The 26,946-nt window shown below is 36.1% G+C and overlaps 1 protein-coding gene across 2 annotated transcripts in view; it reads right to left on the reverse strand.

Annotated features, from left to right (window-relative positions):
- Window positions 1-2,529: 2,529 nt before the first annotated feature.
- UNC13C (unc-13 homolog C) overlaps window positions 2,530-26,946 on the reverse strand; it is a 107,814-nt gene continuing 83,397 nt past the window's right edge. For both annotated transcript variants that reach the window (XM_030456876.1, XM_008492046.2), the window contains 11 exons: window positions 26,726-26,803; window positions 22,748-22,825; window positions 15,114-15,202; window positions 12,743-12,892; window positions 10,344-10,467; window positions 8,835-8,891; window positions 7,812-7,892; window positions 7,012-7,159; window positions 4,525-4,617; window positions 3,641-3,800; window positions 2,530-3,052 (listed from right to left, as the gene is read on the reverse strand). In XM_030456876.1, coding sequence (XP_030312736.1) covers window positions 2,767-3,052; window positions 3,641-3,800; window positions 4,525-4,617; window positions 7,012-7,159; window positions 7,812-7,892; window positions 8,835-8,891; window positions 10,344-10,467; window positions 12,743-12,892; window positions 15,114-15,202; window positions 22,748-22,825; window positions 26,726-26,803 — 1,344 coding nt within the window. In that variant the 3' untranslated portion in view covers window positions 2,530-2,766. The remainder of the gene's footprint in view (window positions 3,053-3,640; window positions 3,801-4,524; window positions 4,618-7,011; window positions 7,160-7,811; window positions 7,893-8,834; window positions 8,892-10,343; window positions 10,468-12,742; window positions 12,893-15,113; window positions 15,203-22,747; window positions 22,826-26,725; window positions 26,804-26,946) is intronic.

The raw sequence follows: 26,946 nt of genomic DNA on the forward strand, positions 1-26,946 counted from the left end.
GTTGGTTTAGAATTCAGAATGTCTGCTATGAGCTTTGGCTTATATTGATGTATTTAATTTGTCCATTACAACTTTTTTTACCATATATTAGCTATGAAGCACATGAAGGAAAATTTAATTCCCTTTATTTGGCTATTAAATTTCCATCCTAGAAAACACAATAAAAAGGACTAATACTTAACACTTCATGCTACATAAAATTGTTGATTCCAAGTGTACTGGCTAATTAGAAGTACTGTCGTATCACAAGCGTCTCTAAATGTATTTGTTTTTTCCAGGTGCATATCAAATGCAGTAATGGTTCCTTGGAGAATGGAAAATTTGTTCTCAAATTAATTTTGCTGTTCTCCCCTGCCTTTTTTTCCCCTCCTTTAATTCCCTACATGTATTTATTTACACTATCTTAACAGTCCAATACAAATAGAATTGCAAGTAGAATTTTGATTACATCAGTTCTCATGATGAAGCTGCAGAAACAGCTGTCAGTGGTCTAAGGTTATCTGAGCTGAATTAAGAAAATGTTCTCATAAATTGAATTTCAGTTGTGTTTAGCTTTTTTTAAATTTAATTTTTATTTCTTTTTAATAAATGGAGTGTTTACTTCCCTATAAGAGAATGTAACAGCTTTTAAAATAGCACTGGAAACTTTTCCATATCAATTTATGTTTATCATATGAAATGTTTGTTTGACCTGCTTGTGCCACACTATTGGCAATATTTGCATTTTGATTTATACCAGAGTTTAAAACAGCGCTGTGATGTCAACATATTTTCTTCTCATCCTCTACATGACAAATTTTGATGCAGAATGTAAGCCCTTCTCTACTAAAAATAATGAAAAATGGAAATGTACTGTTTAAAGCTTTATATTATAAGTGTTTGCTTTACCAGATTGCCTGTTACTTCTAGTGTGTACAACAGAGGGAGACCACTAAGAACAGTAACTGATTTCCTTCACTTATTTTTATTTCTTTATAGGTGAATCTCAGGGATAAAGGGTTAGGTGGGTGGTGAAAACACTGTCCACCAAAAGGTGTGCCATTTGGCAGTAGACTAAACTGCTACACAAAAGTATGAGAATAATGTTCCATGTAAAAAAGAAACTATCTACCCTAGCCTCTCTGTTTTAATTCTTCAAACCACAAAGTGTTTATTCTGGCCTTTTATTTTCATTTTATCTAAAATAATTACAGGAACCACTTAATCTCTTGATTATTCACTGTTTTTATTTCAGACTGCTGATGTTTTCTTACATGAAATCTTATCTGTTAATAGATTGTCTGTTTTAAATGTAGACACTTAGGGCTATACCTGAATGGCATCAACATGCTATTTAGAGGTCTTTCTTTCCCATGAATTATTTTTTTCCTAAGCAGAGCTGAAAAATCCAACCTGTTTATATTAGAAACATGTATAAGCAAAACCAGTGGCAAATATGTGTATTATTACAGAGCATTATATTATATAAAAGTGCATTAACAAAATGCCTACAACTCTTATTACAGTTTGTTTTTGTTTTTTTTTTAAGGACACTGACATATCAAAACTTACAGTTGAAATTGTACTTTGATATACTATAAAGCTCTATTGTCAGCCCATTGCCTGGGCTTCACATGCACATAAAACCTACAGGTACATAAATAATATCAAATAACAAAACTAGAAGCAGTTTCTTCATCCTTTATTTTACAACTTCTCACTAAATATATTTACAGGACACAGAGTTTGCTTTAGTGCAATACATAGTAATGTTGCATAAGTACAAACTTGAACTTTTTTCAAAAAAATAAAACACTTAACTGATGTTACAGCTAAGTATGTAAAGCAAAGTTAACAACTCTGAGTGAAAATGCTAACAATATCTTTTCTCTTCGTAAACATTTTTTAGAAACAAACCACAAACCAGCATTACATATTCCAAACTATTAACCATTGTACAGGACTGTGTAATTAAAAAACTTTGTTTTTAAAAGCACACATACTGTCTGACAGTCTTTTTCTACAGATACTGACTTACCCCTTTAATACAAATATGATATTACCTTGGCAGTTTTGAAGAACAAGTTATGTCAAGATATCAAACAACAGTAACAAACTCTGATAAGCACAGCTTCTTCAGAACTTGCTTTAACAGCATTTCTTCACAGTGATATTTATGAAAGGCTGGAAAAAGATTAGCATAAAATATTTCCATCCTTTGAATTTTTTTATGCAAAAATCATTACTTTATATTGGTAATTATAAAATTACAAATACTTTCTATAAGTAACTGCATCTGTAGTAATGATAGAAAAAGTTATCAGTAAGATACCTAAAATGAGGTTTGCATAAAATGGTAGTTTGAAGAAAACTTGGTACATCTTTTAAAAAAATAATAGTAAAGAATGTAACATAATTCAGAATAAGCAATGCAGTTGCTGAACAGAGATAAACTATTAATCAATTAAAAAAGCTAATTATTCATTAATAACTGTTAAAAAACAAAGGAATTGTGGTGAGGCGAAATCAACATTTAAAAATATATGCTGAAACATTTAATCTTAGTTTTGGCACTTCATTGAAACAATTACTTTACCAAAGACCAAAATATGTATAAAAGATATACAGCTCCTTGACATACCTTGCGAATATAGTACATAAGTACTGGCAAACACTGAAAACAGAGTTGAACATTCCCACAGATTTGCACATGCATGCACTATTTGGACAACAGCAGCGTTACTGCTTTATGTATTGGTGGCGGCAATCTCGCATGACTTGGGTATTTTAGGCTGTTTCTTCAGCAGATCTCGTTTCCGTTTTAAGTCTTACAAATTCTTTAGCGACTTCATCGTTTGTCCTCTGAGAAAGTATGCGAAGAATTGTCCAGCCAGTTTCATCCACAGAGATGTTTCTCAGCAGGGGGTACCAGGAGGCACAGCCGCCTTTCTCAGCGATGCTGTGCAGCTGGATAACCGTCATGCCTATGATGCGATCCTCCCGAGCAAAGCAGTAATCTTTCACTGAGAGGTGAAGCTCGTAGGCTCCTGGCTTAGCTTCATTACTCAAAACACTGAATGGATTAAAAATACAAATATAGAACAAGTTCAGTTTAATTTTCCTAAGCAACAAGCATACTTTTGAAATCTTGTAAAACTTAAAACGATAGTAGGAAGTTGAATGTTGTAGTTCTGTGTTTTTGCATTAAAATGTTGTTTAGTTTTAAACTAAGTTGGAAACTCCAGGTTAGCTGAATGCTTCTTATTGCTTTAAGGAATAAGTAATAGAGACAAATAATAGCATCGAGACATGCATAACCCTTTGCAGACAAATAACATGGCACTCATAAATGCCCAGATATCCAGCAGTAATAAATGCTTCTGTCCAGACAACTAATCAAACAAATAGATTCCTAGGTATATAAATATTTGTTCCTGTGTAAGGAAGGTAACTGTGGATTTTAACTGGCTTTTTAAAGACTGAAAGCTTAATGGCTACCATTCATCTTCATATAAAACAAAGACATTAGTAAATAATTTTGAAGTAGTGTCTATATCTATGGACTCAGAACAGTTGTTTATGTTCTTATCAGTTTAATGGCAAGAAATTCTAACAACATTTGGATAATACATGCAATTAACAGAGAAAAAAAAAGACTTACAATTGAAAGGTTTCATTGTATTTTGGTGACCAGGTGTTGCTCTTTGTCTTGGTTCCATGTTTTCTTTTCTTGTCACTTAGGTTAGGTCCTAATATGCAGACCTCCACAAATGGCCGGAACATGGCTGTTGTTTGCCAGTTCAGATTCTTAATTGCTACAACTATAGAGAAATAAAAGAAATAAAGATAAATAAAATTCCATTTGAAGAGCTCCAATTGATTACCAGTATTGACTTTGTCTAGTCAATGAAAGGTAATCTAACAACTTTCCTATAGGATACCTATAGGTATCTGGCAAACTTAGGAGGAGCTTTGCTTGTTATCTGCCAAAAGATGTCTAGTTACAACAGCAGCACCTATAAGCATACATTTTATACATGCTTTACAATAGCAGCTATTTTGTCTACTAATAGCAGCTACCTTCACTGTAAAACACAGTTTGTACTAATCTAAATGGTGCTGGGTTTCCTCTGGAATTCAGCATAGAGCAAAGGCATTTTGTTAAAAATGGAACATTTTAAGTCTTGGTGGTCATTCAGCACTCAACTTTGCTACAGCTTCTGGAAAACTAAGTTACAGCAAGAAAGTCAGAAATATCATTTGGCACTTTAGAACTTGTAACTCCATGACTTCATATAATAAATTTTGACTGTCCACATGGAGATACACAGGCAGTACTTACCTGCATAATCTTAACTTCTGCTGATGTTAGACAAGAAAAAAGTATGATCCTAATCACCTGAGGCATACTTACAGCTTTTCAAGTACTGTAATACTTAAAGTATTTTATTTCATTATTGGTATATTTTACTCAGGATGTAGTGCTTGGGACCTTTGAACTATGTTGTTTTTTTCTTTTTAAAATTTAAAATAGTTTAAACTTACCTTTTACAGTGACTTTATGTTCACCAGTGCCAGGATGTGTAGAGACATCCACCTGTATAGATATCTCACCCACTGAATTATTAGTGGTTTGACCTGAAATAATAATGAGTAGTTTAGCACACTTAGCTTCTCAAAACTTCAAGAGAAATGGACAGTGAAAGAAGGGGAGTAGTATTTCCTGTCAGAAAGGCAGATGCTTAAGATGGTAGCCTATGCTAGAACTTAAGCTATATTGCTAAGGGTGTTAATCTGATGTCTGTATTGTCTGATAAATATAGTTGATACACACAACATTTTTCCTTCCATTTTTTTTTTCCATTTTCATAGTGTAGTTACTGGTTAGTTTTTTCTTTTTGAAAGCACTGAGTGAGGATTGAATTTACCATCTATTACTTTAAATGGCTAGGTGTTAAAAAGGAAAAATAAAAAGTTAAAAAAACAAAACGTTTTCAATAAGTTACTGCCAGTTAATGGTCAGCATTGTTGTTTACTTATTCAAACACTTTTCTTGGTCAAAAACAGTCTTGGAGGTTTGTAGCTCTGCTATAAAAAGGAAAATTTAGAGTAAGATCATGGTAGTTAACTGCATTAGTCCTGACTGTGTGATAATCTGCTTTTAAAGTGTGTGTCCATAATGATATAGTCTCCTGATATATTTGAAAATAACGATAAGAGTTGAGCTTTCAAGTATTTAGTGAACCCCACATGAAAAACTGCAAATCCTTGTGATTAGGTCATCATTTTAAAAGTTAGGAATGTTTTAATAATACTTATGCAAATCTGTTTCCAGGAAGCTCTTTAGGAATGTATAGGCACAAAAGCTGGGAATCAAAACTCTAGTCCAAACAATCGTTTTTCTTCAGAAATGGTTCAAAAGCATATTCTTGGATAATATGATTATTCCTACTGAACTTGTTCCTGCTTGTACACGGGAGCATCAAGGGCATACACCTTTACACAGTTATTATGCTTTCTAGGGGGTAAAAAGTAACAATCTTTAAATAAGAGTAAAGGGTTGAGATCAAAATTACGTCATGGTAATACTAATCTAGTAAGTCAAAATAAGGTAAAACTGTTCTTAAGCTGGAAGTAATACAAAGGGAACATTATTTTTTCAGAAGAATTAAACTTTTATCTGCACTTACAGCTATTACTCAATATGCTATGTTTAAATTTTTATTTAAATAATATTTTCTTGCATTGCTTTGAGTTTTATTACATCTAACTGTCTACTGCTTTTGGATTGCTTATATGCACAAATATGAGAGCAGATATAAATCTAATTATACTTCAGAGAAAGCTTATAGTTTGCAAACAGGGTCGTTTTAACTAAATACTAATGATGCAGCTACAGCTGCGAGGCTGGAGGTCATAATAGATGAGTTTTTTTAGTTCTTTTAGATGAGACATTAAAGGATGATGAAAAGCTATGAGTCACTTTTCTGTAACATTTCCAGTGGCAACACTTCTGCTAATACCTGGTGTGAAAATACAGGCATGATAATGTGCACACAGAAATGAACACAGACCTCAGGCTGAAATAATGATGGAAATCAGAAAATTTAAGTTTGCATTTCAGGACTTATAAAGGAGCTCTGCTTAAGGCTACAACCTGGATAATTTTTTCTTCTGAACTGATCATAGAAGTATGCATAAAGAAAAGCAAAATATCTTGGTAATTAATGACTTTTAAATCCATATTGCTAATCTTTTTGATAGAAGATTTGAAAGAATCTATTTCTTATATATTAGAGTTTTATAGCTATTTTCTTACTTGTAATATATGAAATATTAACAGAGATCCTCAGTCTAAAATGGAAGCTGCCTAGGAAATCAACCCTTGGAAATGAATCATAGAATCATAGAATCTCTCAGGCTGGAAAAGACCTTTAAGATCATTGAATCCAATCTTTACCTAACCCTATTGCCTAATAATAATTATTATTAATCTTGGGGTAAGCTGCAAAACTAATGTTTCATGTGTTCTGTACTGTGAATAACATACTGCACTTTGGAGATAAAAGTGATTGATTCCTAACTTAACTGTCCAATTAAAAGTTTTCTGATTCTCCTAAGGGGGAGCAAAGTAATTCTTTACAGATCAGTAAAGTGTATTCCTTCCCACAGAGAGAGAGAGTAGCACTCATACCATATTTACAAATGCCCATTGCATTCAGAGGAAATCTAGTATAGATTACTATGATGCAAAAATGTGCAGATTTTGAAAAAAACCCTATCCAGCTTGGAATATAATGCACACTAATCTATACAAAAAGAGCTCCTGTATGTACTGTAGGGGTATGAACACAATGGCCTAGGAAGTAAGGGAAATGGTAAGAAACAGCTTATGGGATAACATCACATAGGCAAATCTGTGACAATAAACCCTAAAATACAGAAACGCTCGGAGTATGCAATTAGAGACCAGGGATTTAAAACATTTAAAATACAATTGGTGTACTTACATCTCTCTTACAGATCACTTACTTTGTGACTTCTGAGTGTCTATGAACTTCTTTATCAAGGTGTCAGTAGTTTGTGTGTAAAGACTAAGAGCATATTTTAGGGACTGTAGGTCTGGGCTCTTTTCCAGGAAATTCTTTTTCAGTCCACTTCCTCCAGCATGGAAGTATTGCTAAAATGAAAAGCAAATATACTTGTTCAGACAGGCAAATTATCTGAGTGGCCCTATTTACAGTTAAAGTATAACAACACCTGGCATGTATGCCTAGATTTGAGTACAGAAGGTGAGATAACTCTCATCATCTCTACTACAAAGCTTCTTTCCAAAGTTAAAAATTTAAGATGTGTGTAATGCATGGTATTAAAAGCCTGCATTCTAGTTTGCTATAAATAATGTATCATACGTGTTTGCAGGAGAGTGCAGTTAGGAATAGCTACACTTTTCAGGCTCAGTGTCTCCTTTGTGGAGAAAAAAAGTTTATGCTGTGACATAGTAAGGTTTTAAGGCAGCTGCTGTATCTGCACTGACTGTGAACAGGAAACTACACAAGAATCAGAACAACTTCAGCCACCTGAGTGTGGATGCTGTCCCTTTTCTGCCTGCAACTGGTAAATTTTCTAACTTCAAGCAAGCTATTAGACATTTGCTGTCAAGTCAACACTAGGAGTTTAGGATTAAATGGCTCTTGACATATAAAGGAATCTTTACAATTCTAAGGAGTTCTATTAAAGTAAAAATCTATTAAAAGATTCTATTACAATGTGTCCTTTGTGTGAATCATGATTTTGGTTATTCCAACACAGAAGCCCAAACAAAGCTGTACCTTTATAGTAACCAGTGCTACTTCCATTATTGCAGTCTGCCTCAGGTTCAGGCTTCTGGCTTCCTCTCGAATGACATGGTCCTGCAAAGCAAGTGAAGATAACATTGAATTTTGAAAGACAGTATTCTGGCCTGTCTGTTCTTGGAGAAAAACCCAAAAAACCAAACAAAACTGCTAGATGTCCCCCAAGTCCCTATGATAAACAGGGACTGATTCAGAATTCTTTTACACCTATTTATAACCTAGAGCAATCATATTGTTGCTTGAAAACTTAGGTTGTAGGGAAAAAGAAGAAATTATTAGTAATGAGCCATTTGTGTAGCTTTACTTCTCTTCTTAGGACATATAATTTCTCTGTTCTGGGGGGTGGGGAAATGGTTAAATTTTAATAATTAGATGATAGTGAAAGAATTCATGTTAGTAATGAACCTGATGGTTTAATGTTTATCAGTGCCCCAGACTAAGAAAATAAAAAGGGTCATAAATTGAGTCATAAAGTGACTATACTGTCTAAACTTGTCTAAATAATAATCTTGTGATTTATTTAGGCAATATTTTAAATCCTCTAGCAATCTGAGCAGATATTCATAGAAGCATGAGTTACTGCACTTGTGTGCAGGTCTGAACTCCTAATGGCAAATCTGATCAGCAAACAACCGACATCCATCAGTACAAACATCTAACCAGATGTACTGCTCCATCAAACCTGTTATCAACTTCAGTAACCCAGTGCCAGTGAGTTCCAGAAGGCAACACAAAGATCTCAAATTCTTTTCTTTGGTCATGCTTAATGCTTAAAAGGCCTAGTTGTTCAATATGGGAATGACATCTTCTTGAGCCATCTAGTGATCACTTTACCATATAATCATCCGGGACTGTAAAATCATCACTCACCTATGACTAGTTACTGCTATATTCAATCTTACAGTCTTATTCTAGTAAACAAGGACAGGGATGAGGCATGAGGCTCAGCCTCATAGTTAATAATATTTTTATGATTAGAGCAGGCCATTCACAGATTACCTTGAGTTTTGACAGTTGTCCAAGATCTTTGGCTGCACTGAATATCATCTGGGGCCCCTGTAATCACATGGAAAACTCAGGAAACAGACTCACTACAGAATGTTTTCTTTTTATGTCAACATAATCTTATTTTCTTCTAGGACATTAGCCAAAGTCACTGTTTAGCAAAGCTAAATGAAAATTTCAATTACACATGAGACATATTTTCATTCATTTGATACAGCTATGTAGGTGAATGCTTGCAATATGTTTCTCTCTGGTGTTCTATACTGGATATGAACATTGTCTATTCTGCTGATAGCAGTTTTGTGTGCTCCTGTCTGCTATCTCATTTTATATTTTAAGCTATGTCTAAACCTTCCCTTATAGAGTGTGTCAATGAGATATTTGTCCATAATCATAGCTCGCAGGTGCTATGATAATATAAAGAATCATAATGGGAAGTGAGCAGACCTGAGGAACTTCCAAAAGCTTAATGTCTACAGAGAGATCCTCAGCTGAGTTATATACAACATACCAGCATACTATTAAGCCAAAGCCCATATTTTAAGGAAAGATATCAGAGATTTATGAAGTTAAACCAATGTTTTACAACAGCCAAATCCTGGCATGATACCAAAGGCCAGTGCCTACCTGTTTGTCTTAGACAATCAGAATCCTACTATAATTCTGTGATCACCTTCTTTTTCACAATTATTCCAAGAAATATAGTTACTAGTGCAATTACTTGGCAGTTCAGCATGACAGTTCCAAATGCAAAGCAAGAAGCAATTAAAAAAAAGCAGGCTCTTTTTCTTTATTCCACATATGGAATCAGATTTTCGTGGTGCTCTCAGCTGTCACCACTCAGAGTTCATTTCAGGCCATCACTCACACAGCTTTTGTGTGCAGCAGCTTTACTTTCTGCATTAACTTCTGGTTTCTTTCCTTCTTCTTGTCAGGTCATAAATGCAGTCCTGTCCAAAGAGGACCTTCAATCAAGTTTGCTAATAAAATACCCCAAAACTTCAGACTTAAATTGGCTTCTGGTTCCTGATGCGAAGTGCTGCCTCAAGATGAGGAATGGCACAGCAGGCAGGACTGAAGAATGGGATAAGCACTCCTGGCTTTCTGAGGGTAGCCAAAAAATGGCAGCAATTGAATTCCTGGTGTGAGTAGGAAGGGCAATGAAGCCAAAAGAAATCAAACTGAAAAGCTCTTAACATGAAAGCACACTGCAGAGTCAGTGATTCAGCTTGTAGTGTACTGCATTCATGAAAACTGCCCCGGGTTAGGGCAGGCAGTGCATGAAAGAGGAAGACTCCTCACTGGCTACACAGCAGCAGCCTCACCACACTGTTTGAAGCACTGGAGAGCACTGGATACGTGCATACAGTACTGCATGCAGTCAGGGTGACATTCCTTCTGGTCAAGGGACAGAAAAGGATGGTGTTAGAGCCCTGTGCAAACACCTGATGAAGCACATCACAGCCCTTCACAAAGTGTGTGACCCATTCCCATGCCACTTACCGTTTGGTCTGTCAGGGGTGGAAGCACAATTTGTTTTTCTATTTTGTTCAAGACCAACTTCCACAGCTCTTTTAAAACCCGTTTCAAAACCGTCTTCTCACAGATTTTTGCAGATGCGCTTAAACTGGAATAAAACAAAACACAAACCAGTCTCCAAAACTAGCATTAAGACTTCAGAGAGGCTGTATCACCGTGTGCTCAGAGCAATGACCATGAAGGTTTGTTCTACCAATAAGGATTTCTCAATTTTTGGTAAATAACCAGATTTATGGATTAAAAATCATGTTAATCTCCACTATCCAATTTATTGCTTAAGATATTACTATCCAATATAATAATCAATGTACTACTGATATTTATTTGTCAAAACTGCAAAGTGATGACGAGCTTTAAAGATAGACGAATGATACAACATAGCACTCCCACACCCCTGAATTGAGGCTTTGGTATATAAGTTGTTTATACCTTTATAGTGAAAACCAGATGTTTCCCTTGTTTTCTTATAGTTGCCTTGTGATGTAGAACTAGATGGTGAAAGCTAGTGCAAATTCAGGGCTGCCATAAGTAACCTCCAGTAAAATTTAATTTTTCAAGTATATATGGACTTAGATTGTTTTCTCTATTTAACAGTATATTCATAAATTATCTTTTATAAGATCATCATAAAAAAATTACTACAGTTTTCAGGAACAGGAAAAATATTTCTAAATAATAGCATACAAATGCATATGTGGGGAATTTTATAGAATAAAGTCTCATCTATTAATGGAAAAGAAGATTATTGTAAAATCATTATTGGTATCACATAATAAATATGCCAATTAATATTTTAGCATCTAATACTACTCTTAGTAAGCAAAAAATTAAGTATAAGAAATAAACAAACCCAAATGGTATTAATATGTCTTATTTATAGTCCTGTTACAAATATGTATATCTGAGAAGGGCAATATTCCCTAGAAGTGTTATAATTTATTTATTTTAATTTCACATATTTTTTTTCTGTGCATGGGTGTAGCATCTGAAAAAATTCAATTTAACGTTCCTCTTGTGAGGAATATTTTCTATTAGGACAGTAATTTTAAGATCTATTTTTGTTTCTAGTATGTCATTAGTCAAGTAAATCTCAAAGAAGCTGTCAAGATGGCTTTAAGAAATGGCAATCTGGAATTGAACCTGTCAGGCAAAAGTCATCTTACCCAGCTCTAATGATGATCTTAGGATAGCACAGGTAAGTGCATAAACACTTTTGGATTTTCTTTAATACTTATGCTAGGAGTAAACATCTTAACTCAGAGGTACTTAAATTTAAAACTATTCTGCTGAGAACAACACGATCCCCCTCTTGTTACTTAACACACAGGACTAGGTAGAGTGCCAAAAATAAAAGGTTGACATTTAGATAAAGCGGTTAAAATATTTTTCCAGGTTAGGAATCCAGGCAGTGCACTTGACAGGGTTGCAAAAATAGTCACTTTTTATCTAGTACATTAAATAAGCATTTGTCCATTGCCAGCATTCACTTAATTATAAAAGTCCTGAAAAAAAAAAAGAAACCTAGAAAAATTAACCACCCAAAGAATCTCCAGAATTCCCTACTCTACCCTTTATGCCACTGACTTTAAGAATTTGGCTATGAATATGTACAGTTGGGAGCTACAATTCCAGCCGTGTTTCTAAAATGGTAAATCCATCAATCCCATTTTTAGAAACAATAAGGATGTAAAGTAATGCCCTGGACAAAGAAAAGACAGTTATAAAATCAGTTCTTTAAATCAGCCTTTGACGTGGGTTTTACTAGTCCCAACACTCTGCACCTCTAGTCACAAAACAGAATCTTACTGATCATATATGCACAAGAAAACAGAATCCATTGTACTGCCCCTTAAACTCTCCATACAGGGGCTTTACAAGACAGGCACAGCAGGCATCCTGCAAACACACACAATGTCTTCTGTAAGCCACAGGCTTTCCTGAGCCTGCTCTCTGCCTGGCTCAGTCCCTTTATATTTTCTCAGCACAGCTCCAGCTTTAACCCCACTCCTGCCCAGCCACTTCCTCCTGGTAATGATGCTGCTTTAAGCGAGATTCTCCCTCAGTACCTTTTCCACCTTTACTTTGAAAATATCTGGTTAGGGGACACACATCCATAAGGAGCCCCGAGGTTAAAGGGTGTCCAACTCATGCAGGTGAGACTGGAGACCTGAAGCTCTTAAAAATAAATTGCTTGTTATAAGTGAACCAGTTGGTTGAGTATTCTGCACATATGTGAATACTACAAATACTAAAACTGCTACAGAGTGTTTCTAGGTATGAATAATGCTCCAGGGTAAAGCCAAGGATGCCTGACTGTAGCACTCAGATCCTAATCTGACATCTCCCTGCTCTGCCACACTTACGTTTTGTCCAGGAAATCCATGAGAGGCCGGAGCATGATCTCAGCATCAATGGCTGCACTGTTCTTATTGGCTGCTGCATTCCCGTTTCCTCTCATTTGATTCAGTTCATTGCTCATTTGTCTTACACAATCTTCAGTAACAGACTGGAAACTACAGGACAGAAGAAGAAAAGAGAATTACAGATCTGTGGGATGCAAAACAAGACATAATTTTGCATCAGGTTTGTCAACAAGTTTTAAATCCTTTCTGCAGTGACAGAAATTTCACAAATGCCAGATACTGCAGGTGTTACAGACTGAAAATAAGTTTTCCTAAGGATTATAGCTCATAATTCATGTACTGTTTCGATTCTCCTCCCCTTGTTTCTGCTCTGTGATTTTGGTTTTCATGCCCTTTTAAGCATGCCAAGTAATTACTTTCTGTATCAGGTGTAATGGAATCTGTAGTTTAGGGTATGACTGATTACCAGCTAGCAACAGCTTCTACAGATTAATTTTATTGTGAATTGACAACAGAAACAGATAACTGTAAATTATTTTTCTCTTGAAAATATGTTAATGTTGTTAACATCAATCAAGCTTTGATATTCTTCAGGAAGACAAGTAGAAAACTTCAACTGATTTTGACTTCTTAGGCTTAATTTGCCTTTTTTCTGGGGTTTCACAGAGGGTCAGTGCCATCAGAAGGTTTGCTTACTTTCTTTGCAGCTAGGCAGAGCTAAAACATTTGGACAGCTTAAACTATTATTTTGTTAAAAAAACCCTCTAAGAAGTTGTTAGACTCTTCCTCCTGGAAGGAATCTTTTCCACTTCAAGGTGAGTGTGAACAAATTCTTGCTCCTCAAGATGTACCTGCTCAGAAAACTTCTTTTCTGAAAACTCCTGTTTCCTAACTGATCTGAGCAATGTGTCTGGCAGTCTTACAGTGTCATTGATGTGATACAGCCTTCAGCTAATAGATTTAAATAATGCAGAACAGAACTTTATCAGAGTCAGCAGTGCAGACGAAGAATAGGGCTCTGCACACATGGTAATTTGGTCTATGAATTGATTTATAATTAATTGGTTTAGGTTTAGTTTATGAACAGGAATGAAAAACAGAAGCCAAAAATATTCTACACCTATTAATGTAAAAAGATAAATGGCAAAAATTAACTTGAGGAAAGAGAAAGCAAGCTTGCTATGAGAGAAAAGAAACATTATAATCAGGCAGCAAGCTGTTCCACCTACATGTCTAATCATAAAAAGAAAAAGCAGATCTCCATGTGAAAACACTGGAAAAAATCAGAAACTTCCAAGTACCCTTGGATATGTACTCACTACATATTTCAAAGTGATAGATACAAATCAACATGAAGTTGCTCTTGAAGCTGTTCATGTAAATCCTTGAACCAGTCTCCCCAATAAAAGCCAAAATAATGCGCTGAGCTTTCTCGACACCAGCCATTGTTCTAACATTCTTAACCTCACAAACCCAAGCAATAAGCTGACCATGAGGAATGCAGTAGATATCTGGAACATATCCTAGTTTGAGCTATTCCTGGGTTTTCTTTTGCAGAAACATGGCTGGCTCATTCAAAAAGAAGCCCTGGAAAAAAATAATATTCATGCACTGTCAGTGATGACAGATCCAGGGCCTGGAAGTAAAAATAAAGCAAGGCAATGTGACAAAAAGCATACTCAGAAAAAGGGAATGCTGTCCACACAGACAGTTCATCGATGGATTAAATAAGCAACTGCAGATTTTGCTTAATGAATACCACTACAGTACTAATCCCTCTTTCTTAGATTCCTTTCTAATTTTCAGCAAAAATAACTTGCAGCTTCTTGTCACACAGGCACTGCTGGCACAGCATCATCCTCATTCAAGACAGAAGTGTGCACTCTGATTAGTGAAAGATTTTGAGAGTAAGGCTAAGCAGACAATTTTTGTAGAGCCATAGGCAAGTACATGACCCAAGAAAACCATTCACTGTGACCATGTGAAGCAGGCTAAACACAGGCAGAAATCCCTGGTTGAAGCAGGGCACTTGGAAGAAGCTGCCAGTCTCAGGAAATAACATAAACATGGTCAGAAAGAAGAGTTTAACATAGCATCAGACAAGACCGAACCAACATTTTTTGTTTTATAAAAAGCAGAACAAAAGTCATCAGCATCACCTCTGTAACATGTTCTTGCCCACAGGCAATGTTCAGTTTTCTTTACAGTGAGGTTACTGCTATGTGTAGAGTCTAAACACACAAATTCACACAACTTCATGAAGGCAGAAGCAAGCTGTACTACAGGATATCCAAACACCCACCCAGACTTAATGAGATAGATTTTTGAACAGAAGTGTTTACCAAGTTTTGCAGTAAAACTAATTTGATACCTTGTAGCATATGTGACGCTGAGTTCATCCAGTACATTGCTGAGTTTCACCTGAAGTTCTTTTAGAACAACGCTGGCTTCAGGGTCCAACTGCAAAGAGATAAGAGATGTTATGTTTCACACACACACTGTGCTTTTGGGTTTATCAGTACAGCTGATGAATTAGGAATTCTATGCCATGAGACACTGTGCTATGGAAAATCAAATGTGGAAACACCTCCTTCAACACAGAACTGCTTTAGTGGGACTAAAAATCCAATTACCACTTAAAAAATATTTGATAGTAATGGTGAAAAATTGTACAATTAGAAATCAAAACTGTTTCCATTAACAACATCTTTCTATGGGAAAGTTTGAATTGGGTTGGCAGTCACAAGAACATAATTTACTGTTATTGGGCAAATGGTTTTCAACAAGGGAAACCAAAGAGAAGAATGCATGAGAATTTCGTGTTTGTGTTGATAATACTGCAGATGTTTTAATATCTTGCTTTTTTTTTTGTACACTTCACCACCACTGGTAATTTCTTTTGTGATTTGCATGGAAGATGTTTCCATGATTCCTATTATGCAGTGTAAAAGTAGAACAGCCAGCACTGGAAAAATGGCTTAAAGAATATCCATGCTGCTTCTACTTATGTATTACGAGGCAAGGAATGGAATTTCAGTAATTCTGTTTCTAAAAGCCACTAAGACATACATAATTCAAGCACAGAGCAATGCATTCTAATGTACAGATCCTGTACCTTTGATACATGTTTTCTAAACTTAGAAAAAAACAGAATGCAGGGGAGAAATACAGCTTTACACTCAGAGGGATGGGGAGCCATGCATAGATAGCCCTGAATAGTCCCTGGGCTCTGTTCTGCAGTAAGGTCAGATACAGATCTTCTGAAAATTTCAAAGGAAACTGCACATTTAAAACACATATCCTGCTCCATCTCTATTTCTGTTTTCCTGACCTGCATTCATGAGCAATGTTTAGTGCCCATCCTTCATCTGATGCTTTGAGAGTGCTGCGGTGCAGTAGCTCAGCTCTAATTAATCATACTTTGTCAAGGGGAAGCTCTGCCTCAGCACACTGTATATTTACATGAGACTACACAATAATTTTAAGGCAAAGTAAATAAAAAACAAACTCTGAAACATTCTGAAAGGCTGTGTTCTAAATTCAGACCATGATTTTGTTCCTTGCCAGTTATGTGTGGTTTAAAAGCATTAAAAATTTGAGATTTTCAGTACATTTTTTTTACACAAAACTGAACTATGTGACAAGAGAAATTGTCATACATGTCTTAGAAGATACTCAGTGACTCGGTAACACTTTTCTAATCTGAGAAGCTCATATTTGAACCCTGTAACTACTTACTAATTTAGTTTTTAATTACTTTACATTGAGAGAAGTTCTGTTGCTTCTCCACTTCATGTCTTTGCAGTTTCCCTGGCAGATACACTCTGACAGTTCATATACTTTAAGTAGGAGATTTCCTTCATATGAAAAGCAGGGATAAAAAAAGCTAATTTTACTGTAATATCTCTTCTACTTAACAAATACAGGGTTTAATAAGAAAGGCAAAGATTTTTTTCCAGGAAATACATTTCATTAAGAAATTTATACAGCCTCCTTTGGTGGGGTAAACATGGAACAGAAATGTAAGAACACTGGAATTTTAACATTTAAGAAATACTGAACACACAAGCATTCACACTGAACATGGCACGCAGCAGCGAAAGCACAAAAATACCAGACAGGCAGAAGACTCAGAATTTCTTACCAGATCATGCACAAGCTAGAGAATCATCTTGTTAATGGAACTACAAAGGTCAATGTGGTTACTTTCTACCAGAGGTTGTAGCAATAACCAGAAAATACAATATCTTTGCTAAATTCACTTGGAGTTTGACTTAGTTTGGTCAAAGTTGGATTAAATGCTAAAATCAGACTGTGGCAAACACACATCATAGAAAGTGCATGCAAGTGCTGGATGTTTTAAGAAGGGTTGTGCTCACAAATTGCATGAACAACTTTGTGTGTGCACAGCTGGAGGCATCTGGCAGGATATCCAGCCTTGTGTATACACATGCTCATGCTCATTAATGCAGTGTCATAGGGGGAGTGGAATATAAAGAGGTATGCGGGCTGGCTGTCCAGGTGCCAGACACCTGGTGGTGTGATGACTGAGAATAAATCAACAAGATTTTAAGCTCCTATTGTTAGTTTTGGTTAACTGCTGGAAAATACGACAATTTGAGTGTCTCACCAGAACTAAAATGTGCACTTTTCCTTTATTTTATCACATGCCCTCTATGTGCTGGGGAATTCTCAGGGCAGATCAGAGAGTCATTTCACTGACATAATCCAAATATATGACAAGCATGACCTGCTTTTTTTTTTACTGATATTGAACAGCTAGGATGAGAACTATTATCATGGTTCTATACTATACAATTCAGAGGGGGGCTTCACAACTGGTAAAGATGGTTTCAGGATGTACAGTAGAGATTAATCAGCCTCAGTATTTCTACACATCACACACATTATAATGGATTATCTTCTATATATCTTTTCTATATAAATTAATACACTAATTTTTTATTTTTAAATTTTTTTTATGAACAATGTGTTCAGCTAAGAAGCCTTACTGAAAAAGAAAAATATTTGGAAGAGAAAAATTCAGGCAAAGTAGGAAGAGTTACTGCCTTCCACTCAAATATTCTAAAAGGCTGTAGTTTGCAACACAACTACATTGTGTTGAAAACACCAGTTTTTCAACAACAAGATCAATAAGGAATTTTATTTGTGATTTAGCAGGTTTGATTGTTTCACCAATAGTTTGAAGAATGCTTGCTGACAAATTTTGTATCCGGTTTTATTCTCAGAAAAGAATTGTGTGGGAATACACGATAGCACTCTGCAAATGGCTTGGGTTCATGAAGTTAAGACTTAGGCAGACTGACATCACAACACTATTTCAGACAGTAACACAGAGCTCTCAAAACCACTCTGTAAAGGAGGGACATTTCCCAGCCAGGCAAATCAGTGATGAAGAGAATAATTCATTATCTAAGGCTTTCCAGTGGCCAAGGGAAGAAGTCCTCAGCACGTTTGACTTGGCTGAAATTACTTGCAAGGGAGTAACAATAAAGCAGCCACCTCTGTTTCATGAGCCCATCAGATTTTGGACAGTGCAGAATTATTAAGGGAAGGGAAGGGTGTAAGAACTCAGGCAAATGCAGTCTGTAATTCTTCATACTATTTGCTACTTGATTCAGTTTAAGTACCTAGACACAAAGCTCAGCCACCCAGACGTGGGCTGACCTAGCCCCAGTGTTACCCTACTTTGCAATAAATTAGAAGGAAGGGATGAAAGTGAGGCAAAAAGAAATGCTGATCAGTATCTGAGAAAATGTCATAGTGGGATATAAAGATTTGAAATGGCATCTACAGTATTGGGGACTTTCTTTTTGTCTTCTTGAGTTTCATCAGCTCCATATAGAGTTTGACAAAAAAGGGAAAAAACTCCATGCTTGTACAGGTTTTCAGGAAAATAAAACCTAACTGAGCAATGCTTTTGTTAGAGGGCAAATAGATAAGTGTTATTAATATGCCATTTATTTTTAACAATCAAAAGAGAGACAGGACCATTTATCTATTAAATGTTCCATTTACAGCTCCTAGCATGTATGGACTAAATACATATGTAGGCTGTTCAGGTGTCAAAATCTGGATTATTTTGAAGAGCAGACTTTAGTAATGGAAATATTATTAAGCTGTTAATGTGTAAATCATAATTTTCTACCAGTTCTGAGCTTGGTTATCTTTCTTGGGTTCAATATTATTTCCTAGTTAATTTTTGCTCACAACAGAGCATACTTTCAAATCTGTTTGCACATTTCATAAGATTTGTTAATTACAGATTATTAAATAGCTAATTATATGCTTGACTTTTCCTGGATGCTACAAAAAAGTAGAGAAATTCTTTTGCTGAGCAGCTGGGAAAAAAAAATAAAAAGAGTAATATTTGAACATGATTGTTTCCAAAAACTGAAAAACAGCTGCCTGTCTAAAACTCTGAATTTTTTATACCTACAAACCTTGGAGAAGATTTAAAAGATGTGATTAAATTGGCTGCTTATGACACAATGTGTTAGACTGAGCTATTCCATGCTGCAATTCAGTGTGTGCTGGTATGGACACAATCTTGTGAACTGAGAAGTGCTTCTATAGGAAACTACAGAGATGAAAATTACTTTTGCACAAGTTAAAGGGAACATCTTTGACAGGAATTTTGCTTATCTGCTATTTAATAGGTCTAATCACTTAGAGTTTCCTAGTGGGACCACCTGCCTACTTCTATTAAAAAAATGGTTTTACATACTGTATGTTCATCTAGGGAAGATACAAGTATTTGTCAGATCCATCACTTTAGATGTTCTTTTTTTCTCTTATAGACATCATCCCTCTTCTACCCCCCCAACCTCTATCCAAGTATAGTGAATTTTGAAGGTGTTTGGCTGCCACTGCTCTAACTACTCAGGCCTCTGACTTAATAAAGATGAACCTTTCAGAACTATTCTGCTTAAGTCTTGGCCTCTGTCGTACCACCAAAGTCTTTAGGACAACATATAGATTGCTATCAGAAATTCTAAGCATTACATATAAAGGTGGAACTGAATTTACTGGAGTGGAATTATGACTTGCCTACAGTCAATATAATCCTGTTGTACACAAACAACCTGGCTCTTGCTTTCTACCTGTTTTAAAATACTAATTGCTGCAACTCATTTCTGACATGTTCTGCCATCTGGTGAAAAGCAATACAAGCCTTAGCTTTTCTCCTTTCCTTTTTCTCAGCTTCCAACTTGTCAGACACGAAGAAATGATTCAGTGCAAATGAATGCTTCCTTTTGGGTGAAACAAACAGGAGCTAAACCAAAATTCTGCTTTACAATAATTTATTCTCATGATCCTGCACTTGATTAGTGGTGGACTTGACAGTGTGCCAGGTTAACAGTTGGACTTGATGATCTTAAAGGTCTTTTCCAACTAAAATGATTATATGAGTATAACAAAAAACAAAACAAAACCAAGGCAGTGGTAAAATGGATCCCACTTTACTAGTGTTAATTTATTATGGCAGACTACTCTGATTTCTATACTTTTCAAAATAAGCCTCTGCTTTGCCACAGCAGAAGAGGAAAGTTAATAAAAATACCTCACATTGTTCAGAATATTTTATTTTAATGGCAGGAGAGCTGCAAGCCCAGATTTTTTGCTATTTATAGACCTCCCTGCCCTGCAATAGGCCTACTCTGCACAGGGACTGTTTCTTGAGAGTGGTTTTCTGACTGCATAATTTGAAAGATGTACTGCTCACAATGTGACACTGAGAAGATTAACAGCATTTAATTTTTCTTAAAATTAGCTTTGCTTTAACTGAAGTAGAAATCCCTATTCCACTGAAAATCATCCAACATTTTATGCTCTTCACAAGCAAAATATTAAACTATTTTCCCTGCAAGGAAGCTGCTTTCAGTTTTTATTGCTGGCTTTATTTTTTATAAGTACCACTTCAATAAGATAAACTGGCCACTTTTGTTTACAGTACTGGAATAGCTAGGGGAGTAAGTACCCCAGTTTGAGGACAAACATTTGAGGGGCACTTTGATACTGTTCTTCAAGAAATTCCCCTAATAAGAAACAAACAAAACTTTAAATGCATTTTTTAGATCTTTTTTCTTGGAGTATAAATTAGACAGGTAGATCTAGTACCTAGCAAAGGGGTTGAAAAAAACTTCCAAATTCTCTCCAAGGGTTGCCTGATGCACCACACCTGTAAGAAACATTCCTTTGATACTGTAAAACCTTTAATAATTCTTCCCCATTAAAATCTAAGGGGAAAGCAAAAAGGATGAGAAATGATGAGAGACTTTGAAAGAAAACTGATATATAAACCCCTATTTTTTTCCTCTCGTTTTATTGTATAAACAATTGGGAGAAAAAGAAGAAATAATATTTTCTTAAGGAAAATGGAGCATTTTGGAGATTCAAGAAAATATTCTGATTTGAAAGTTATGTGATAGATACAGACATAAAGTGCTACTCAGCTTTCTTCTGCCCCGTCTTCATCAGGATTTATGGACACTTAACTATTTTTATGATTCGTGCCATTCAATACCTAGCATTTTATCCAAGACCTTAATAGAAAAGTACTTAGCACAGAAACATAAGAGCATGGAAGTCAACATCGTTTGTAATATTCAGAGTGAAGGGGTATTCATAGTAACCACAAAAAACATAGCAATGTCTGGATGATAAAGATATGTCTTAATGACTGATACAAAATTTTTGAGTTGACAAGACTGCAGAAGTTTATTCCCTGTTCTCTGGAGCAGGAAGGATTTTTGCCATGGCAGCTTCAAGAAGCTACAGTTAGCTCAGCAAAACTTCCTCACCGGAGTTAATCTATAGCTTCATTTGGAAGGTGAATGGCACAGGGGATTATCTTCGCTTTGCAGCATCCCACTGTGCATGTGGGGATATAAAATAATGGATTTTCCACTTTTCCAATTTCCAGTGTGTAATGTGGTCATGTTATATCTAAGTTTTGTGAAACTATCAAATGACAGTCTCAATGAGAAAAAGCTGATGTAGCTTCTCTTTTAAAGCCAGCTACTATTACTAAGGATGGCATATTCATGATCTAAAAATTTTTTTTCAAGAAGGAGATGATATTCTGTAGCTTGAAAAAATGTCAGTTTTTTCATTGGCTTTCAAAACAGTCAAAGACTACAATCAGGGAGGTACTCAAACATGTATTTTTGTCCTTTTACTGTTGACAGGACTCCAGGCACTTTTAAATCTTCTGAAATATAAAAGATGGTAAAGCGAAGAATGTTCTGGACTTTGAGTAGCAGCTCTTGGTGAAATGGTGCCAAATCTTGAGTACAAGCAGGCTGTCAGATACTGAAAAGTGCACTTAAAAATGATGCATAGATTTTTCAGCAATTCTGAAAGACTTTACACCATCTCCCTAGTAAAGCTTTTCAATTTAGAGTGTCAACTGAATGCCCAAGCATAGCTCTTTTTGATTTTAGATCATAGGGAATTACACAAATGCATCAATGAAAATTAGTAGGAATTATGACTATTCTTAGCCTTAGACAATATAGTCAGGAATAATAAAAGATGCTTACTATCACAAACCTCATAAGAGAATCTCTCTCCTTCTTTCTTCTGCTCAGTGGATTGCAAGTCGAAGGCATTAGACAGAGACATGACATTACAGACAAAGCACAAAGCACATATTCTACAGAATTTTCAGATACAGACAAAACAGGCTGATACAGAAAGAAGCAAAGTATAGTCCAATACAAATATTAAAATAAAGCTGCCACTACAGATTACAACACAAAACACCCAAGGGCTGGTTGAAATTTACAGATCATTAGCATGTTTCTGTGAAATAGTGTTAGGTCTTTCAAGTATTGTCAAGACATTGAATAGTTCTTCTAGACTTTTTTTTAAGTACTGATTTTCTTTGCAAGCAGAAGTTAAGGCTGTGGCTACGTTGAAATCATGATGCTAATGATCTCTAAGGAACTTTGAATGAAACAGGAAACGAGTATGGCTCACCTCTTTTCCTCCCATCGACTCAAACATTTTCTCAAGCTGGACTCTTAACTGTTGAACATTGTTCATCAAGATACAGGGCTACAAAGAAAACAGCAAATGTGAGAATGTGCATGTTATTTTTCTTTTTTTTATGAATATAAAGCCTCTGGGCTTAAGGTCAGTTCTTCAGCAGCCTTAAATTCATGCAATTGTGTTTTTTAGAGGATTTCATGTTCCTGACCACTGCTGTCTCCTCTTTTCCAAGACAGCAAACCCACACAGCCAGTGTTGCCCATTATGACCCTAAGACAGTGTTGCCCCACCAGAAAATTCATACCTGCTCCCAACCAGCTGGGCAGTTTCCAGATCCCAGTATTTCCGTTCCTGAACCATGTAGCTGCTACTCACACAGTCCAATTACATCTGGTAGAATCATGCTAGTAGTACACTGCTATCTCTTTGAGGCACAAAAATGATCACAGTTCTTGGGGAGTGAAAATAGGTTGGGAGAAAGGGAATGATAAGCTGTTTTTTGGACCAAATCTTTGCAGAAAACTGTGGCAGCACTGTAACCCAGATAATGGCTGATGCTTAAGTATTTGATTAATCAACAGGCAATTTCCTTAACAGGATAAGATTCCAGAAACATACACTCTGCATTGCCTGGAAAGCTGGTGAATGAATTGCACAGTAGAATTTTATGATTTTATGATTTTTATGATCATTTTAGTCTACAAATATTGATGTTTAATCTCATTTCTTTAAGGTAACACAAGAACCACAATGTAAAAGACAGCAACTGCTAGATAAATAGGTAAAAACTAAAACATGGAGGCCACACCTTGAGTACTGTGTCCAGTTCTGGGCCCCCCAGTTCAGGAAGGATATCGAGGTTCTGGAGCAGGTCCAAAGGAGGGCAGCCAGGCTGGTGAAGGGACTCGAGCATAGACCCTACGAGGAGAGGCTGAGAGAACTGGGGTTGTTCAGCCTAAAGAAGAGGCGGCTCAGGGGAGACCTCATCGCTCTCTACAACTACCTGAAAGGAGGGTGTAGCCAGGTGGGGGTTGGGCTCTTTTACCAAACGACTTTCAACAAGACAAGAGGGCATGGACTTAAGTTGTGCCAGGGGAAGTTTAGGTTAGATATTAGAAAGAATTTCTTTACGGAAAGAGTGATCCGTCATTGGAATGGGCTGCCCAGGGAAGTGGTGGATTCTCCGTCCCTGGAGATATTTAAAAAAAGACTGGATGTGGTACTCAGTGCCATGGTCTAGCAACCGCAACGGTGGTTCAAGGGTTGGACTCGATGATCTCTGAGGTCCCTTCCAACCCAGCCAATTCTATGATTCTATGAATTAAGCAGCTTATTACAAAATTGTTCTGGTTTTGCTGGAACAGAATTCTAAAATACTTCTTTTCTGTTCAAAGGAACTGTTGTTTTGAGAGACAGTGGAATTCAAGTCTTTGACAACAAAAGAGTTAAGATGCTCTGGTGTGCAGGTTTCTGTAGTGACCAAGGGTGTGCACATGCAGAGGGCCAGGAGGGAAGCCCGGGGCAGCTGACCCAGACTGACAGCTGAAGTTCTCCATACCATAAGCACCACCTCACTATAAACTGGGAGGTTTGCAAGGATGTTGGGGGCTACCATGGCTTTCTTCCTGAGAGGGTCCTGTCCATCTCATCAGTCATCTCACTCCTGAGGCCTCTTCCTCCACTTGCTGTAACCACCAGTGTGTTCTCTCTGGAGCTGTTGTGCTGGCAATATTGGCATTCAGCCTTCACTGCCAGAAGTGCACAGCTCACTACTGGCATCTGGAGCTGATGAAATTTTAGCGATGTAAGATACAAATTCTGTCCGATTCTCTCTAAATTTGCATCTCACAGTAGTACTGGGGTTAATATTAGTTCATTATTGCTATTCTGTTTTCACTCCAACCCACAAGTCTCCTTTCTTTTTCCTGATTCCCCCTCCTGGATCAGGTCAGGTGACAGAGACTCTGTCCAAACTGTGTCTGGAATTATAGAAGAAGGGATCTATTACTCGAATGACTGCTAAAACATGGTAGAATTAGACTTTGGTACTCAAAAGATCAAGAACATAATTTAGCTTTAATTAGATCTACATTACTCTCAAAGAACTTTGGTGTGGGAGTTCTTCTCAACTGAAGGAAAAAAAAGAAATTTGATCTAACTTCTTAATCATTACACTAATGCTTTCCAGTAAAGCATGCTATTTCCCCTCCTGCAAAAGACACTGGTCTGTATAATGGCTGAAATGTCACCTCTCTTCTTGCTCCTTAGAAAATCTACCAACCTGACTACTTCTATTTTTTTATCTACCTTCTATTAATTTATGATGACTAAAACTGAGTCGTCCTTTTCTGTGCCATCTCCATTATGACATATTCATTATTCTGGAAATCACCTGCAGTATTACAATCCAATTATTATGATTTCTCACAGGGGAGTAAGTAGCTGAAAATAACATCATGGTTCTTTTGTTCAAAACAAGAGCAAATGCCTTTGGCAATATATAGAAGCTATGAGAGAAATACTTCAGATGGAGGCAGTTCTCAAAGCTTCCTTTGGGGCTCGCAAGGGTTGCTTTTTCAGGGACTAAGCCTACCTTGGCTGAATGGAAAAATTTCTGTTGCTGTAAGTAAATAACAGAACCAGAGCTTACAAACATGTTCATCTAATTATTTCACTATCATCTTGTCCTTCAGAATACTCTTTGCAGCAATTTATATGAACGACAGCTAAATGTAACAACATGGAAAAATGAGTGGCAAGTACAATACTTAAAACCAGGTTTGTTTGTAAACTCTTGACAGGAGGTGGGAGATAAGAGGATGTTTTTACATTAGATACATAGATCTTTATGAAAAGCACCTTGGAATGCTTTAACTTGAGCAGTTTATGTGCACATTTTGTGCTGTTTAAGAAAAATAGTAGACGTATTGACTTGAAAAAAAAATGCCAAAGTCTAACTGGAATCATAAAAAACTATTTAGCTTAATCCCTTCTAGCAGCCCTAATGCAGAAGACAGACTTTTGCATTGATTGACAGATTTTTGCATTTGATTGAGATCACCAGATCAAGTGGTCTTTTCTTAAGCTAAGTGTATTTCATAAAGGCAGCTTCTATCAAAAATAAGTTAAGTCCCCCAAATACATCTGATACAACAATTTATAACATAATGAGATTAATTCCATCTAAAGTCTTCGTAAAGATTGGCATACCAGGGTGACTTTAGAAGTCAAGCACTTCAGCAATTAAAAAAAAATCCCACTGCACAGGTCAAAAGACTACACAAACAGCTTGACTCACTGACTGAACACTATTAAAACTAATTTCTTCTGTAAAGTGGTAAGCTTTACTTAATATTAACATTAAATTGAAAGACATGGGAAAACATAGGTACAGATTTTATTTCATTTTTACATTAAAATTTGAGACTAGTTATGGCTCATACCGGGTCAAATACAGAGACAGATTATTTTAGCTGAAGCTTGGTTTGAACTGATTAAGATTAAAACAGGTGTGCAACGCATTCACTCCTCCATACTGGGAAGAAAGTTCTGTGTTATTTGCAGCTCTCTATTTTTCCCCTGGAGGGGAAAGAGGTAAGGAATACATGGAAAGTGCATCTGTAAAGTTCAAATGCATGAAGAGTTACATCCTGATAGATCATCCCCAACAGATTCACCATTGTATAAGGCTGCTATCCAGGGAGTGTTCCAGGCCATTTTTCTTTTCCACTTTAATACTGAAATTTCTAATTAGGATTCTTAACTAATTCCACCTATTCCAGCTTTTACACAGGAATGTAAACAGCTATGAAAACATTCTTGCCTATTAAAAATAAAGCAAAACAAAAATCCCATCATCCATTCATGCTTTTTCTGCCAAACAAAAGTGATTACATTTTCAAAAAATACAGTAAGTCATTTGAAGGTAATTTCTAAGGCAGAAACATAACACAGCTTTTTACTCACCACATTTTCTTTATCACAGTATGAGCTGAAGTAATTTGAAATAATTACAGCATACTGAAGAAGCACTTTGTTAATAGTCTAGGAGAGAAGAAGAATTTTTTAAATGGTATATTTCATAATATAACTCAAAATTAATAAAAAAACAACACAAGAAAGGTGTATATAAATAATAGTTTTTACAGGTTCTTACACATTTAGTATATGGCATTTTTTAGCTATAA

Source organism: Calypte anna, chromosome 10, assembly GCF_003957555.1.
Source record: "Calypte anna isolate BGI_N300 chromosome 10, bCalAnn1_v1.p, whole genome shotgun sequence".
In the NCBI taxonomy this organism is placed as follows: domain Eukaryota; kingdom Metazoa; phylum Chordata; class Aves; order Apodiformes; family Trochilidae; genus Calypte; species Calypte anna.